Source organism: Physeter macrocephalus, chromosome 11 (assembly GCF_002837175.3).
Source record: "Physeter macrocephalus isolate SW-GA chromosome 11, ASM283717v5, whole genome shotgun sequence".
NCBI lineage: Eukaryota > Metazoa > Chordata > Mammalia > Artiodactyla > Physeteridae > Physeter > Physeter macrocephalus.
In genome coordinates, this window is record NC_041224.1 from 101,303,961 (window position 1) to 101,321,499 (window position 17,539).

At 39.3% G+C, this 17,539-nt stretch overlaps 1 protein-coding gene across 4 annotated transcripts in view; it reads right to left on the reverse strand.

Moving 5' to 3' along the window:
* Positions 1 to 3,700: 3,700 nt before the first annotated feature.
* CDIN1 (CDAN1 interacting nuclease 1) overlaps positions 3,701 to 17,539 on the reverse strand; it is a 229,711-nt gene continuing 215,872 nt past the window's right edge. For 2 of the 4 annotated variants that reach the window (XM_007128496.2, XM_055088332.1), the window contains one exon: positions 12,869 to 14,267. In XM_007128496.2, coding sequence (XP_007128558.1) covers positions 14,138 to 14,267 — 130 coding nt within the window. In that variant the 3' untranslated portion in view covers positions 12,869 to 14,137. Of the gene's footprint in view, positions 3,720 to 8,961; positions 10,668 to 11,323; positions 11,428 to 11,698; positions 11,769 to 12,868; positions 14,268 to 17,539 lie in introns of those variants that run through there. The other 2 variants (XR_003681835.1, XR_003681836.1) reach the window with 2 other exon arrangements.

Here is a 17,539-nt window from a genome sequence, read left to right on the forward strand (position 1 = left end):
TAGCTAAAATGCCTTTCAAAAACCCAAAAGGCCATGATAATTTTTATAATAGATTTTTCTCTGATATCCTAAAAAAATGTGAAGCAGCAATAACATTAAGGCTAAAATTATGAACTATGTTAGTTACAACATTCATAATTTTTTATCCTATAGGTTTGCCGCATGATTACTACATGCAACAGAAAATTAAGCTATAGAACAATGTTCATGAACTTTTCCTTATGGTTCATTATAACACTGTTATAATGTCAGAAGAACCAAAAAAAAAAAAAAAAATTACCATGAGGGATTGCCAATGAGTCACTGGGATAATGTTAAGTAATAGAATATTAAGTCAATACTCTTCTTTTTTTCTTTTTTTTAACAATATTTGGAAATTTTACTCTACTTATTGAGATAGGCTAGGATGATGCTGTGGTAACAACCCCCAAATCTTAGTAGTTAAACACATAAAAGTTTACTTCTGGCCCCTATTGGGTGGTGGTGGTGCTGCTGGTGTGTAGGTTGCTCTATTTAATCTCTCAGAGCTCACGAGGGTAGAGACTCAAATTTGGTTGGGTGGTACAGCGGGAGAAGAGAGAGAATGGAGAATCCTGAAGGTTTTTCACTGCCTCACTGACAGAGGTCTTATCCACTCACACTTCATTAGCCAGAATTGGCCCTGTGTAATCACAAAGGGGCTGGAAAGTATAGTCTCCTGTACATTCAAGAGGTCAAGGAGAATATTGGTGAGTGCTAGCAATGTTTATCATATTTCTAAAAATAACATAAAAGATAAATTATAACCACCTTATTTAAATTAGACATTTTGAGACAGCCTTATTACTTACTTGCTGGAAAACCTTGAACTAGTTACCTAACTTCTGCGAGCCTCAACGACCTCATCTCGAAAAGGGGTAATAATGATAGCTAACATTTATTGAGTGTATATTAGGAGCCAAGATCTGTTATAAGTACTTGACATATATATATAATGCTTTAATTTTTTACAACTCATATTCAGGAGGAAATTATTACCACCATTGTTACAGATGAGGCAATCGGGGTACCAGGAGCCTAAGGAATTTGCTGATTCAGAAGGTTCATGAGACTTGGTTCTGATTGGAACCCAGGCATCTGGTGCCAGTGCTGCTAGGCTTCATGACTAGGCTATACCTCCTCTTTTGTAGGTAATCATACCTGTTTGAACTAGATGTGTATTAATTAGATTAATTAGATGTGTGTTGCACAGTAGGTGCAATCCTTGTCATTATAAACATTTTAGATGTGCTGGCAAAGACAGAAAGAGAAATTTGGTTAAGGTATTCAATTGAATAATCCAGTGAAAATGCTATTGTTTTATGGGGGTGTGGAATGGAGAGGGAGATGGGAAGGGTTATCCCCAAATGATTGTATATCTGGCTAAGTTTCTACCCACAGTTCTCTAAGGGGGCCCTTTGTTCTCTATGACATTCTTTTTTTTAATTTAATTTAATTTAATTTAATTTAATTTAATTTTTTTTAACATCTTTATTGGAGTATAACTGTTTTACAATAGTGTGTTAGTTTCTCCTTTACAACAAAGTGAATCAGTTATACATATACATATGTACCCATATCTCTTCCCTCTTGCGTCTCCTTCCCTCCCACCCTCCCTATCCCACCCCTCTCGGTGGTCACAAAGCACAGAGGTGATCTCCCTGTGCTATGCGGCAGCTTCCCACTAGCTATCTAATTATAACATTCTTCATTGTGATCTCAGTATTGACAATGATGTCCCTGGAGATTTCAGTTCTGGCATAGACACCTGACATATTTTCAGAGTTCTATAAAATAATGAATTTGATGGGGGTGCTGCAGAATAAATTGCTGGGTTCATCTCCTCTCTGAGGGCAAGTAGCTTCCATCCTAGCCCTCTTAGAGTTTCATATTGCTTAGGGATCAGTGTTTCAGGGTATGTCTTGAGCAACCAGTAACTTTGTTAGATATTTCATTCAAATCCTCCCACTGTGCATATAAGAAATCACCAAGAATCCTGTTCAAGGAATTCAAAAGATCCCTCTGTCAGTTAGGAATGCTTTTGGGTGAAAGTAACAGAACACCTAAGGGGTGATTGTTGAAACAAGAGGACTTTGGCAGTGCTGACCCAGACTCAATGGCTCCATTACTTCTGTCTCTGGTGGTTTCTTAGCCTTTTCCTCACAGTCACAAGATGGCTACAGAAGATCCAACCACCCCACCCTTATACCAAAAGGAAAGTGATGGCAGAAAATGGGCTTTCCTTTTATCAGGGAAGATAAGTTTTCTCTGAAACCTCACAGTACATGTTTCCTCACTGCTCACTGGTTACAATGGTGTTGCATGCTCATTATTGGACCAGTTCACCATGTGTTGGGATAAAGCATCTTCCTCCAGTTCTTGATAAAAATTGTATTTTGCTAGAAAGGATAAAGGAGTGCGTGTGTGTGTGTGTCTGTGGGTAGGCAATAAGTTTTGTTTGCTACATAGCCCTTCTCTCTCCTATAGGCACCCAGGAGCAGATCACTCCCTATATGGATTTTCATTCTGAGAGCCTATTGGCTGCTTTGGAATTGATCCCAGAACCATACTAGGTGGTAACATTGGACTCCCCACCCAAGATGGGGAGGGTCAATCAGACTGTCTTTGGTGAGCCTCCAGCACATGGGGAGTTATGGTTCCTAGAGCTACCCTTCTTCATCATATCTCCAGCTATATCAACCAATGCTTATGTGCTAGTTAGAATGAATGAAGAGCCTATTTTGGTGATTCTGTGTTAATTTGACTTCAAAGAGTTGCAAACATAGATCAATTTTAGGCAATAACCAGATCAAGCCATTTCAGGACAGTTTGTATCAGTCTTCATGTTTTTAACAAGATATGATGCCAGGTTGAGTCCGATGAAAATTCATTTGAAATTTTCAAGTTCAGTTAATGAAGGCGTCTAGATTATCTTTAGACCACACAGCCTGCTGCGCTAAAATGGGCCCATTGCAAAGTTATTCTCAAGGGCTGTTACGTCTGTTCCGCCGAACTTTTACTGTTTGTGAGTAAAAAGGGATGATAGTATTTTTGCTCTTCAAGTCTCCCTTTCATAACTTATGCAAAGCATCAGCAAGAGTAGGGGCCACTGAGGGCACCATGAAAGTTTACAGTGCACACCACCAGTTTCCTTTCAGTTGCTCTTACACCACAGTTGAGGTTGGAGGTGTGGAAGGAGCATCACCAGGGGAGGCCCCTGATATGCATGGCTTGGTATCTACTCTGCCAGCGTTTCATGAGATGCTACTAACCAACTATGAAAAGACATTCTCTGGGTGTTGATCACAGGTTAGTCTGGGCAAATGACACTACAATTTAATTTTCATGACTGGTATGCATTTAAACATTTTAATATTTATTTTTTAAAATTATATTTCAGTTTTCAGAAAACATAGAGTATGGAGAAAGAAATCATCCTCGTTAGGATAAGCATTTTTTCCAAGTTTCCTTTATGGTTGTTAAGTAAATATATAACTTCTACAAGACTCGTAGACCAACTGGTTAACTCCTCTGTCCGCGGACACAGGAGCACTTCTTCACCCGGCAGGGATGCTGTGAAGCCTAGTTAATTGTTTGCAAAATGATCCCAAGCTCCCCGATGAAAGCAGCCACACTTCCCATGCCCGTTGTTACTGTTACAGTGTTCTCTGCTGCCAAGGAGAATTGGATCCAGAATCTGCCTGGATTTTAAAAAAAATAAATAAATTTATTTATTTATTTATTTATTTATTTATTTTGGCTGCGTTGGGTCTCTGTTGTGGCGAGCAGGGGCTACTCTTCGTTGCGGAGCGTGGGCTTCTCATTGCGGGGGCTTCTCTTGCTGCGGAGCACAGGCATTGAAGAAGACTGGCTTGTGTTCAGAGAGGGGCGCATCGGTGCTCGTTCAGTTGTTGGAAAATTGTTCAGCTTGCCTGTGATCTCATCAGGTTTACCTTTAGGGGTGGTGCGCTAGCCAAAGTCGGGTCTTTTACAAAGCTGCCTCCAATAGCGTGACGAGCATCAATCAGAGGAAGAATCCAGGAACAAACCAGTCATTTCCCCAAATTCCTTTCTGCTTTGCTTTTTTTGTTTTTTCAGAGATCAAATTCAAACAGCATTTTATGCTTTCTTTCACTGAACTAACAGTAGCCTGGAGAAGGTATTTCAATCCCTTTATAGAAACTTTTTCTATAAAGTGCACTTTCTGGGGCTCATCTGGAGCACTGCTGGTTTGGGCCTTCAACTGGACCTGGAAGTGCTGGCTGGTCCCTGCGTTGTGCTGTCTCCAAAGTCGTATTTATGGCAAAGGCTACGGTAACTATCAAAAGAAACATGGGCCTTTAGTTATACCGCAGAAACTAACACATTTGTAAAGCAATTATACTCCAATAAGGATGTTGAGGAAAAAAAAGAAAAAGAAAAAAAAATATAAAATAACGTGGACTCTGCCTCTGAGCTCCTCTGGAGCAGAGGAATGTTAAGCGAGACATCCGTCTGCAAAAACAGTCGACTAAATATGTCCACTGCCTGTCCCTGAACTTTAGGAAAAATGGTTTATACTAAATGAGTTTTAGAAAAGCAATAAAAGCCAAGCTATCCCCCTTATACTGATTTCTATATTAACAGAGAAAACACACATTTTTAATGGTGCATATCATCTATTAGAAGGATCATTCTATGGTAGTAATAGTATAATACAACTGTATGGTACCAGTTTTGTTAGAGCTCTGATGTACAATGTATTAGGTACTAATCTTATTTAATGCTCACAATAGTCCTATGTGATAGGTATTTTGATTTTACAGTTGAAGAAATTGAAGATTTTACAGCTCAGTTATTTGTAAGTGGAGAAGCAGGGATTCCAACCTGTTGTCAAAGCGTGTGTAAGTCACAAGGTTCTACTGGGTACAGCTCTAGAACGTGATATACTAATCATTATTGGTAATGATCAGAAAAATTCATGATTTACTATTTATTTAAATATTAGTTATAGGAACAGAAGATGATAAACATAACATCTGTGAATTTTTTTTTAACAGAAGAAAAATAAAATGAAAATGTAAATCAGCCGGGGGAAAAAATGTCTTCAAACTGTTTCCAAAATCATTCTCAGTGGCAAATCCTTAGGCTAACTGGCAACGTATAGAAACTGAATGCTGGGAATTCTCTAGTGATCCAGTGGTTAGGACTCCGCGCTTTCACTGCCGAGGGGCCCAGGTTCGATCCCTGGTCAGGGAATGAAGATCCCGCAAGCTGCACAGCATGGTCAAAAAAAAAAAACAAAACAACAACAACAAAAAAAAAACCCCCCCAAAAAACTGAATGCCACCAAATGATAAGGATTTTAGGTTACTAAAGTGCAAATAAAATGGGAATTATTTCTGTCAAAGCAAGAGCTGATTTCTACTACAGAGATTAGGGAATCAGGGACAGGGCAAAAACAGTAAGGTTCAGAATGTTTATTTAAAAATATACCATGATCCTTTACTTTGTAAATACTAAACATAACGTAGGTATTGGAAGTTCCTCCCAGAATACATTATTAACCCCATGGTGGAAAGGACAGTGGACAGGAGGCTAGGAGGGACAGATTCTAGTCCTGCCTCCAATTAGCTAGGTCTGTGACCTTGGACAAGTCACTTGACCTCTCTAGACTTCAGTTTTTTCACCTGTACAATGAGGTCTCTGGTCCCTTCCAATTCTAAAATTCTCAGAGTCTATGAGTCAAACTTATCTCATCTTTGCTAATGGCTCAGTTTTACTTTCCACACACCTCTTAGGGAATTGTCAAGGAACCAACTGAAAATGCAATTCAATTCTCACATGAGTTTCTTTGCTCACTCCACGCCCCCAAGCTGCTGCTGCTGTTTTTAACCCCTTTGTCATTGGGAAACACTTTCAAGGATAGTGGGGAAGCAAGTAAGATGAAAATAATTTACCAAAAGACCGAGTTTTACATTTACATGCAATGCACTTATGTCCACTTTGCCATCTCGTTCGTTGTTCTGCTTTTCGATTACCCTCTGTTAGTTTGGATTGCTTTTTTTTTTTCATTTACCACAAAACCCTATTTAAAAAATTGTAACTTGGAAAACCAAGATGGATTCTTCTATTCAAATTAGCAAGGAACAAAATATTTTTAGATTTTTACCTACTAATTTTCCATGTGCAATGATTGTCATTATTTTAGCTGACAGAATTAATGAGCTGATTCAATTAAAAGGTTTTAGGAAAATTATTTATGGCTTAATGGTAAGTATATTAACAAAACCTCCATTACCGTGTACAGCATACCTATCTCTTTCATCCTTGAAAATATTTTAAGATTTCTTTTTGGGGGCATATTTTAAAACAAATATAACAAGTATACAATAACTACTTTATAAAAATGCCCTGCACTAAGTAGGAAACTGATACCCAGATGATATAAAGACCATGAACGAGAAGGAAGGCACAGTCTGCAGCTGACCTTGAAACCTCAAGCCTGTTTTTACCAGGAAAACAAACAAACAAGAAAGCTTAAAAACGAATGAGTATGTGAGACCATCTAATAGGAGACAATCCTCAAATCTCACGATCCTCACCCAGAGCCCCAAATATAGACACCCAATGTTTTTCATCAATAATGTCATGTAACTTGTAGGCGTTTACTTTACTGACAGCAATAATTATCTGTGGCCTTCTAAAGTGTTTATCTTGAGTTTTTAAATCATATCTCTATTGAAATATTTTGCTTATATGAATTACTAAACAGATCTCAGCCATGGACAGATGTTATTTCACTTGATATTATAGAACCAGTGAAAAATGTTACTGCTTATTTTATTACTCAGGCCCATGAACAAGATTATGAGTTCTGTTCCAAATGCTTAGAATGTATTTATACTTGCACTAAACGTGAATGACCTAGGGTGGGAATTGAAACTATGTGGCTATGTGGCATCTATGTGATCACTACCCACTCCAAAGATTAGTGCCCATAATTGATCACAACCCTATTTCCCGCTGAGCTGAACTCAGCCTCAGAATCCTTCTCTACAGCAGTGGATGCAGCTACCACAAACAAATAGAAAACTATTTGCTGCCTGATGTCTAGAAGTAAAATATCTTATTAAAAGCCCCATAGGTTTGCCTCATTCCTTATTACCCTATAATTGTCCTCCCTGAAATTTTCAAGTCTTTTGTTTTCATTTTGACAAGTAATGATGTATTTTTCAAAAAAATGACCATTTGGGACTTCCCTGGTGGCACGGTGGATAAGAATCCGCCTGCCAACAGAGGGGACATGGGTTCGAGCCCTGATCCGGGAAGATCCCACATGCCGCGGAGCAACTAAGCCCGTGCGCCACAACTACTGAGCCTGTGCTCTAGAGCCCGCCAGCCACAACTACTGAGCCCACGTGCCACAACTACTGAAGCCCGCGTGCCTAGAGCCCGTGCTCCGCAACAAGAAAAGCCACTGCAATGAGAAGCCTGCGCACCGCAAAGAAGAGTAGCCCCCGCTCGCCACAACTAGAGAAAGCCCGCGTGCAGTAACGAAGACCCAACGCAGCCAAAAATAAATACAATTAAATCTTAAAAAAAAAAAAAGACCATTTACTGCACATTTTTGAATTTCCCACAGCACCTCAAACACTTCTAAACACACATTAGGGACTCTATAAATACTTGTGTCTTGAAGAGCCTAAATGCTAGAAATACAAGATGGAAACATCCCACAGAGCCAAAGAGGACCCCATCGCAGTGACGTCTGTCCTGGGCTTCAGTTCTCTCCAGACACTCACAGAAGGAATCACACACCAAAACGGCCCCAACAAATTAAGTCCCGGGAGAGCAAAGGAGAAACATGGAAATTCCAGTTCCTTTTGTGTTATGTTTTCAAAATATGAGGAAATATGCCAAATGCCTTTGATAATATACTCTGAATTAATGACTAACAGGGAAATGCCCGCTGAGCAGTTCATGGACAGTGTCTCTCCCAAGTCAGATCCTGTTGGCAAATGACCAAAGAACCCTTCTCTCCTGATCCAGCAGACACTTCTATGGCCAGGAAGCACTCTGACATCAACTCAGCATCATAAAAGTGAGCAATTAAAAGCACCATTTGCAGTTAATCTAATAATTCCACTGAATATCCCCAAACCTGTGTACAAAACATATTTGATTTGGGACCCTGGCTTGATATTAGGGTAAACTGTTTCTTAAATACAAATATAAAGACAAGCCTTAAGCCTTTTTTTTAATAAGAGAAACAAAGATAAGATTTTAAAATGTTTGAGTTAATTTAGCAATATACTGGATAAACAATAAGGTACTAAGGCTAAATTTAAGGCAAATGCAATGAAAGAACATGAATTCCCCTTAAGACTAAGTATCAAATAGTCTGGTTGATGAAACTGCTGTATTTAAGGTTTTGAGGGTTTCTAAAGTGATTAATTCTCTAATTAACACCAAAATATATGATGCTTTTCTCCGATTCCAATACATACACCCAGTTTTCAGCTGAAGAAAATGAGAAAAATTAAAGGGGCCCAATTATTTCTTTAATGCAAGCAAGTGAGAACATATTTAATATAAATTTAACAGTCATTTATTTGTGCATTCAACATTTATTAAACACCTGCTCTGTGCCAGGAACTCTGTTAGCTATTAGGGGTTAGAGCAGTGAACAAGATATAGTTCCTACTCTATGGAGCTTACAATCGAGTCAGAAATCTTGCCATTAAACAACTACAGAAAGAAATAAGTCAACAATTGAGAAAAATGTGGCACAATCAAATAAAAGGCGCTTGTTTACAACTTTTAGTTTACTTATAAAACTATGGTTTCCTACAGAGGTCGTTTGGATTATGTAAATTTTGATTTGCCCTATAAAAGAAATTTCAATTAAAATTAAAAGATAGAGTCTCCTATAGATACACTCAATTGTAATTTCGGATTGTATCTGTGTTGAATATAAAAATGACAAAGGCATTTTTTTTTTTTTAAAAAGAAAAAAGTGCTAGCTATTCTAGAAATACTTTTAACGGAGGCTGTTTCCAGGGGAATTCATGACTGCTTTAGGTTAACGGTTGGTGGCTTCATGTTCAGGCCTCAAACTCTGAACTTCCATTGTTATCACTTAATTGACTTGGTTATATCTCATGTCAGCATTTCCAAATGACCTTCCTTTTAAAAAATAAAAATTACCTGACATAGAAGCATTGTTGCAGCAATCCCACACTGTCTTTATGTATGGCTGGGCCTAGAATCTGCTTAGCTTATCTACCACTAGGGTACCTCCCATCATCCTTGCTTATAACATGAGACAGCTCCAGGTACATGCATGTTGAGGGAAAAGAGATGAAAAACGAAATCTATCTATTATCATGACTGTTATTAAGATGACAACTAAATCCACTGATATCCACTTTATTCTAAGACAGGGAGTTAGTCTTAAATACCTTGTATATCACGATTAAATATTGTCAAGTTATGCTTATTTTAAAGCAGGATTATGTGCACCTTTTCCTTACATTACAAGTGTCTCCGAAGGTTTAGTTGTGCTAGTTAACCAGATGGAAACTTAAATCCTCTTTACTTGTACATGAGACAACAATAAGAACAAGTTGGGTTTCTTTAACTAATGAGTGGGATTTTATATAAAGTAGGTATGACGCCAAGATGGAACTCTGCTAGACTGACTGAAGCAAATTAAGGCATCAAATGAGCGTTTCCCCTCCCCCTGCATTGTGGAAAAGTTTTAAAAGTCTTTTTGAAGTACTTTGATCAAGCTTTGAAATCATTTTAGTGGATGACTATTGTATGAAAACTGTAATTTATAGTCCTTGACCTAAGCAGCTCTTTGTCTCACAGCCACATTCAAAACAATAGCAGGAAAGTGAAAAACACAAGGGGAACCCAAGCTGTTCTGGTTATTATTTAATTCATAATTCCATTTTCCTTAATCTTTCGAATCCAGGCATGTTCTTAATAAAACATCTTCAGACTGTTTTTACTATATATAGGAAGGTTAGTTTGGGGTAATACAATTAGATGGTCCGAACTTTTGTCACTGCAACCCTTCCTTAACCTGAGACTGACTTACCAGGCAGGTCCAGAGAGGCACCTCTCTATAAGTGGTGACTGTGCCGGCAAACTCCTATTGTTTGCCTTTTATTTCCTCTCTAGTTAAGCTGGCTTTGTTCCTTGACCCTAATTGAGAATGTGCCAATTGGGAGATTTTCTCCTCCTGTCCTATTCACAATATAGTTATACTTTGGAGGCAACTTGCAGATCACATGGAAAATGGCAAGCTGCCCCCAACATGAACGAGCTAGGAGTGATTCTCTAACTAAATCACAGAGACATTTTACTATTTAAATTTGTAATTTTAATCAGCTGAACACCACCATTCAGCCTGAAAGTATCTGTAAACCTCACATGTTCTTTGAGCTCCTTTTGACAAAACAGTTACTGACACACTAAACCTCAGACCATATTTGACCCTGTAATATCTTAGTTACAAGTTTTATCATCTTCAGGTGCCAAAGATGCTTAGGTGTGCTTTTCGCCAGAGAGCTTAGGTCAATTGTTCTCCCCCAACTTGGACTCCGAAAACATATGGATCAGGACTCCAATGAGCTGCATTTTGGTCCTGGGATCATTTTCTAGAGAGAAAAAGAGCCAAGGGGTAGTGAGACAGTGCAAGAACGTGTGTCCACATGGAAGGAAACTGCAAAGGCAGGAGAAGGCGAGGACGGCGGGGAAGAGGCAGGAAGTGAGGGGAGTACAGCACATGGAAGATTTAATTCAACTGAAACTCCAGGTCCTAGGGCGGAACAGGTTAAAAAGAGCAGACATCTCAGCTATCTTCGTTCCAGAGAGGAAAGGAAACACTGGGTGTAGCTCCTCAGGGAGGAGTGAGTGAATTAACTGTTCACTTGGGGGTTGTGCATTAATTAGTGAGGCCCCCCCAGGGCCCATTTAGTGGATGATCTCATCCAGGGCTCTAAGCTATCCCCTAGAGGCTTCAATGAGTGAATGCACCCCCAAAGACGGACAATTTATCATCTTTTTCCAGGGTGGAATCAAGCCTCGCCAATAATGAGCAGGTACACACACTGATGCTTAAAAGAAAATGATTCCCCCTGGAGATCCAGCTTTCTACTCTGCACCCCTGAGCCTCCCTTTTATATATGATTTTAGGAGTGTTTAGAAGAGTTGACATACACCTCGCCTGAAGCAAAAGAAAAAAAAAGAATTCTCACTGTTTTTTGTTTGTTTTTTGGGTGGAAATGGGGTGGGAAGGGGTCTATGAAGTCACCTGAAATATCAGCGCTGGATCAGCTTTGTTCTGAGCTCATGCCTCTGCATGCTTCGAACAAATAGGGTCTCTTGTTTGTTTGTGAGAGCAGACACTGGGCAAGTCTATATATGCAGAGAGAACATCATTTAGTTTTATGTTTGTACACACACTCCTGCTTTCTGACTTGGCATAATTCATTAACACAGTTTGCAGAAAGCTCCATAACACAAGATTTGACTTTAATGTTAATGTTCTAATGATGAGAGCAAAAAAAAAAAAAAGTTGTCACCCCATGTATACCCTCTAGGGCTGATATTTACACTGTCTAAATTTAAAAAACAAATAAGTAAACAAACAACACATACAGTTAGACCACAGATAAGTATTCCTTACGTAAAAGAGGAACAAGGAGGATTTCAGCTTCCAGCCTGGGAACGCTAGTGCCCTCACCACACTCCTCCAACTGAAAAGTAGTAGATGTTATAATCACATTAGTTTTTATGTTGAATAAAGCTTAGTTTTTTTTTTGTTTTATTTTTTTTTGTTTTTTTTGCGGTATGCGGGCCTCTCACTGTTGTGGCCTCTCCTGTTGCGGAGCACAGGCTCTGGACGAGCAGGCTCAGTGGCCATGGCTCATGGGCCCAGCCGCTCCGCAGCATGTGGGATCTTCCCGGGCCGGGGCACGAACCCGCATCCCCTGCATCGGCAGTCGGACTCTCAACCACTGCGCCACCAGGGAAGCCCCAAAGCTTAGTTTTAAATAACTTGTAACTTTATCATAATCGGCAGGAGGACTCTCAACCACTGCGCCACCAGGGAAGCCCCAAAGCTTAGTTTTAAATAACTTGTAACTTTATCATAGTATGTACAGTCTACAGCTCGTTTCTTCCCCACTTTTCAGGGCCAGATTTTAAAAGCCCATTCATAAAGAGGAGGTGGTGCCCTTGCCAGAGAACACCGGTACCTTCTCCTAACACATTATGTCAGGGCACCAGGTAGAAGAGCAAATTCTGAAATGCAAGCACCTCTTTCATTTTTAAAATTTATTTGTGCACCTTCATCATAAATTTGTTTAATATAAAACAAACAAATCCTTGACCAGGGTTTAACAGGGTTTTCAACATCTGTGCAGATAAATGTAATTTAATTCTAAAGAAGAAAAAGCAGTTTAGAGCATGCCATGAAAACTGCTTTTAACATTTTTGTCTAAAATGTGTGTGTGTGTGTGTGTGTGTGTGTGTGTGTGTGTGTGTGTGTGTGTATCAAGACAACAGCAGTGGTTCCAAATCATTCTATTTTACTCATGAAACCTACATGGTGAATTTTACGCTGAAACAGAAGTTTGCCTGATACCGCCTTACTGTTTCATCTTCTTCCTCTTTCTTTTTTGTTTAATGCAACTTGCAACAGAGCTAAAATCCATGCCTGAACCCGACATGTTTGTGTCCTTCAAAAGGAAAGGCAGTAGGCAGATTTCTGCAAATCTTCTTAGGTACAAAATGAACAAAGTACAAATGGTATATTTAGTCTTTTGAAAGAACCAAGCAATGTATATAACTTGAAGGTGTTTGTAAAAGTTACATTTTTACTAATATTTCCAAACTCATTCAACATTATAAAGAATATTATGTTTTGTCAACATGAGGGCAAATATTTTACTAAGTACATTTTTGGGTATGGATTAATTTTTCACCTTCCTAAAAGATAGGTTTATAATGAATTTACTGATATTTTCCTTTAGATTGAAACTTGGTTTGCAGTAGAAAAAGTGAATAAATGAAAGTGAACAAATACAAAACTTCTTTTATTTTGCTTACTTGAAAATTGCTCTAGGCTTATTTTTGGTACACTTAATTCATTCAAAGCCGAACAATTCTAATGCCTAAATTATGTGAGTGTTATATAATTATGCGGTATAAAATGCAGATACAAAGCAGGGTACAGAATGAACTTTTGAAAAATTTTACTCATAAAAATACTGACTACCATACATAACGACAACTAGTTACGTTTAAAAATAAACTTTTGTCAAGTGTGGCACCCAGCTTCAGTTGTCTCCCCTCAGCCCCCAATCCAAAGAAGGAGTGTGGTTTCCAGACACAACGTAACTAATGCTTTTAAATGAGAGAAATGGAAAATGTTTGGTGTTCAAATAAGTATTATAGAAAGAGGAAATTCTCATCAAGTATATTTTTTTCAGCTTGGCTTACTGCCATAGAAGTCAGGAAACCATAAAGACTGGACAAAACAAACGCAGGCTCCCAGCAAGGTCGGCCCTTGCAGGTGAGAGCGAAAATCTAGTTGCAGCCTTCATGATTTTGGCTTTGCTGGGACTGTGCTAGGTTATTCCATGACAGCAATGCAACCCTGGGTATCTGTGAGTGTACATGAAGAGAAAGGGGGAGGGAGAGAGAATGAATGGAGGCTTACCAAAAAAAAAAATAATAATAAGAGGGCGATTCAGTAACTGGGAGGAGAATTGAAAAATCACACCTTTCAGTCTCCACATTTTTTCTTTTGTTCAGTATATAAGGAGAAACCATTCGGAAGGAAGAAAGATTATGACTATCTATAAACTAACTGTTTGACAGAGACAGAAATGCTGATAATGAGTGGGCTGTGTCTGTAGTTCTTGGCTGTTCACATGAGCAAGGGATGAAGGAAAACAGAAACTCTTGATATGTTTGTCTAAAGAGGTAGTGGTGTGACCACGGGCAGTGAGAGTTCAGCTGAAGTTCAGGGCAGATGCTGCCAGCAGTTTACACTGCAGGAAAGTAAAATTGCTTCCGGATTCACCTTTTCCTCCCAGCTTCTCTTCCAGGATCATCAGGGTCAAGCAGTGCTATGGCATAAGGTGACGATGTTGGTGGGGAAACAGGCTTGGAGCAGGATGCCCCTTTCCCGGTTACAGTCCAGCTCCTGGATAAATCCGTACCAGTAGATGACTAAGCCTGGCCCAAACCTGCAAAAACATGAGAAAATAACATGCACACATAGTATCAACATAGTTCCAGAAAAAGGTAATCTTTGAAGCATGGATAAGATGATTAAATATTGTACGAAGTTTTTGTTTTGGCTGCTACAAGTATGACTGAAAGTAGCTGAACTTACACCAAGGAGCTTATTTCATGCAAGTGTCACCGCCTTGGACGGATTTGTTACCTTTCTCTCAAGGAACCCGAACTATTTCACTACTCTAATTACCTCTCAGTCAGGTGTTGTGACGACTTAGCTGATGAAGGACAAAAGCAGAGTAGAAACAGCATTGATTTGGGGAGCACCAGGCTTGGGATTTTAGCCTCTTGACATTTAGAGGGACTCTTTTAAAAGTTAAACTTACCTATTTTCAACTAACGAAAAAAAAAATGTTTGGAAAATAATTTAAAAAAAATGGAACAGCTCAAGGTCTTCTTCTGGCTATAATGCTCTATTCACATACCAATAGGGCCAGAAGTTCCTTCTGTGATTCATTCTTTCTAGTCTTAAAAACAAAAACCAAAAAGCAAACCCATATGACAACTGGGATCCTGCAAAGAGTTCTCTTGGCCCCTTCACTCTCTGCATTACAGCCTCTCTAAGCGTGAACATGGCATGAAATTTGGTTGTAGGTTCTCATCACGAAAGTAAGGAATAATGCCACGTAGAGTTCTGAAAAATTCTAGACAGATGCCGGCTTGAAACCTCAATGTTTCTAAATTGTGCCTCCGAATTATCTCCAATTTGGTTAGCAGCACACTCAGGAAGTAGCCAGCAGGAAGTTGAGACCTCTAGGCTGGGTTCATAACGATGTAATCACTATCAATCACTGTGCACACAGAGATGTTTTGCACATCAGTTTCACGTTTTTCCTACCGAGAGTACTTAATTAAAGGGCAGCTCTACTTTTGGTGTCGTGTTGCAGGAATTTTACAGTGAAAGCATAAATTATGAACGTTGGGTTAGTAAAAGGATGTCTAAAAACAGAACTGCTTTCTGTATTCTGACATTACAGCAGGCTGAACAGCGCTAGGCCAAAAAGCTTTTTCCTTCCATGATTTATTATATGCTGAAGTGTACTTGCCAAACCTAACAGTACAGGATGGGCTGCAAGATACTGTATGCACAGGAACAAGTTCAATTGGATGTCATGGAATAGTTTATTTGGGGATTCACATCAGTAGGGCAGCCAAGCTGTACGTGAGATTAATTAAAACTTTTGCATTCCCTCCATGCAGGGATAGAATCATGAGATGTTGACTCATCAACTGAACTTGTTCTAGAGGACACAGGAGCTGTATTAGGAAGAGACGCCTTGGAGCACCAGGCACTGTGACATTTACCTGAATTCAGGGCTGACCGCAAATGCTTTCGTTTCTCGGTATCTCTGGGGAGAGTTTCCTTTGTGGTCAGAAGAATCAGGCACCTAAGGGCACGAGGTATTTGGGGCCCCAGTGCTTAAATGCACACCAGGTGAAGCTCACACCTGGACGAGGTCTTGCTTCCATTTCAACCAAGGGTTTCTTAGTAACCTTTAATCACAAACAATTGTCTGCAATGGATACCATTTGGTATCTTGATTTTACAAAGAGCTCTATGACTAGCGTCAAATGATCTCAGGTTTGTCAAAACAAGTCTGGCAAGAGTAAGACCTGTGATTCTGAGGATCATGTCTGAGAAGCCTCAAACCTTCCCATCAGTGAAGCAGCCCTCAGTCACAGCCTCAAGAAATCTACTGTTAACCTCAACACATTCCCCTGCTTTATTACACAGCCATTCTTGAGGCCGTGATGTTCTTTAGAAAGGCGCTCATATTTCTATGAAGGGAGGAAAAAAAAAAGGTGATCTAACCAGTCATGGAAAAGAACAAAAGAATATATAGAGGTCATAAACAACAAGCCCAGTGTTTTAAAGATTTAATAAAACAAAAACACATATCACCAGCACTGAGAGAGTAAGGGCAGCCTGTGCTTTCCCTGAATCATAAGCCAAAGGACACGAAGCAGGAAGGCTCTTTACGAAAATGGCATTTTCTAGGCATGAAAGTCAGGCTGGGGAACACCTCAGTGACCAAGAAAGTGGACTTGTTTCACTTGTGAGGCAACACATGAAATCAGCAACTGGAAAAGGTTTTTGCAAGATTGTGAATCTAAACATTTCATGTAGTGGTTCACTTAGGAGGACTCTCTGAAGGCAGCAACACAGATCTATAAACTGTTTTTAGTATATATGAGAAATGACTCATAATAAGGCTCTACCCTCTATCTAAGTCATTGTTCCCTAGCTTAGGGGTGAAGTTATATTTACTTGGGCAATACCAGCTCTCTCATATGACCCCAAAGCTCTGATTGACAATATGTGCTTAATTAATTAAAAACGAGGAAATACTACTCCCTTTGTAAATGGAGATTGGTAGACAGAGGCTTTCAAATTATGTAGTCTTTGAATGACAAAAATAATGAGGACTTTAGAGGGTTACAAGTTTGGAAATTTAACGGGAGAACAAGACCTGGCCTTCTTGTTCCCAATACCTTGAGTGTATTTCTGACGTTTCTCCAACAGCTGAGGATCCAGAGATTATCAGATGCTGGCAAATTAACCTTTCAGCAACTTGGCTGTTTATGAAGAGGCTGACCGCATTAGGCAACATTACATGGTCCATTCCTCCATTATCGGAATCAGCAGGAGGCAACAAGTAGGCTGATAATTCGAAAAATCAAGCAACCCATCTCTAGTATTTCCCTCTGAAAAGTTGTAAAACAGAGAGTAAACAAGACCTAGGAAATTTTTATGTTGGTCAAGTACATGCTGATGGGCCTAGAGACTTCACCTTTTTGATGCCTACTTCCATTTATTGTGGCACTACTGGACAAGAATGAGATCACTGGGAAGGCAAACATAACCTTTGTGACCAATAAAAATCAAAGAGTCTATTCACAGAATTTAAAAGAAAACAGAGTCCTTGGATCTGAGCAAATGTGCAAAGCAGAGGGTTGGTCTGCTACTGGGATTGCAGCCCTCCCTACCAGGCTGGAGACACTCAGTAATGGGATGTATATGGATATCTGAATTGACTGTGTAAACACATTTCAAGGTTGACTATAATTTGAAGGTTACTATACTCATGGTCAAGTAATAAGATCAAAGACTCCAAATGGATTTTAAAAACTCCTGTGGAGTAGAGCCTGGAATGTAAGTGACTCTTGAACAAGTAATTCTGCTTGCAAATAAAATACCACCAAATTAGCAACAATAACA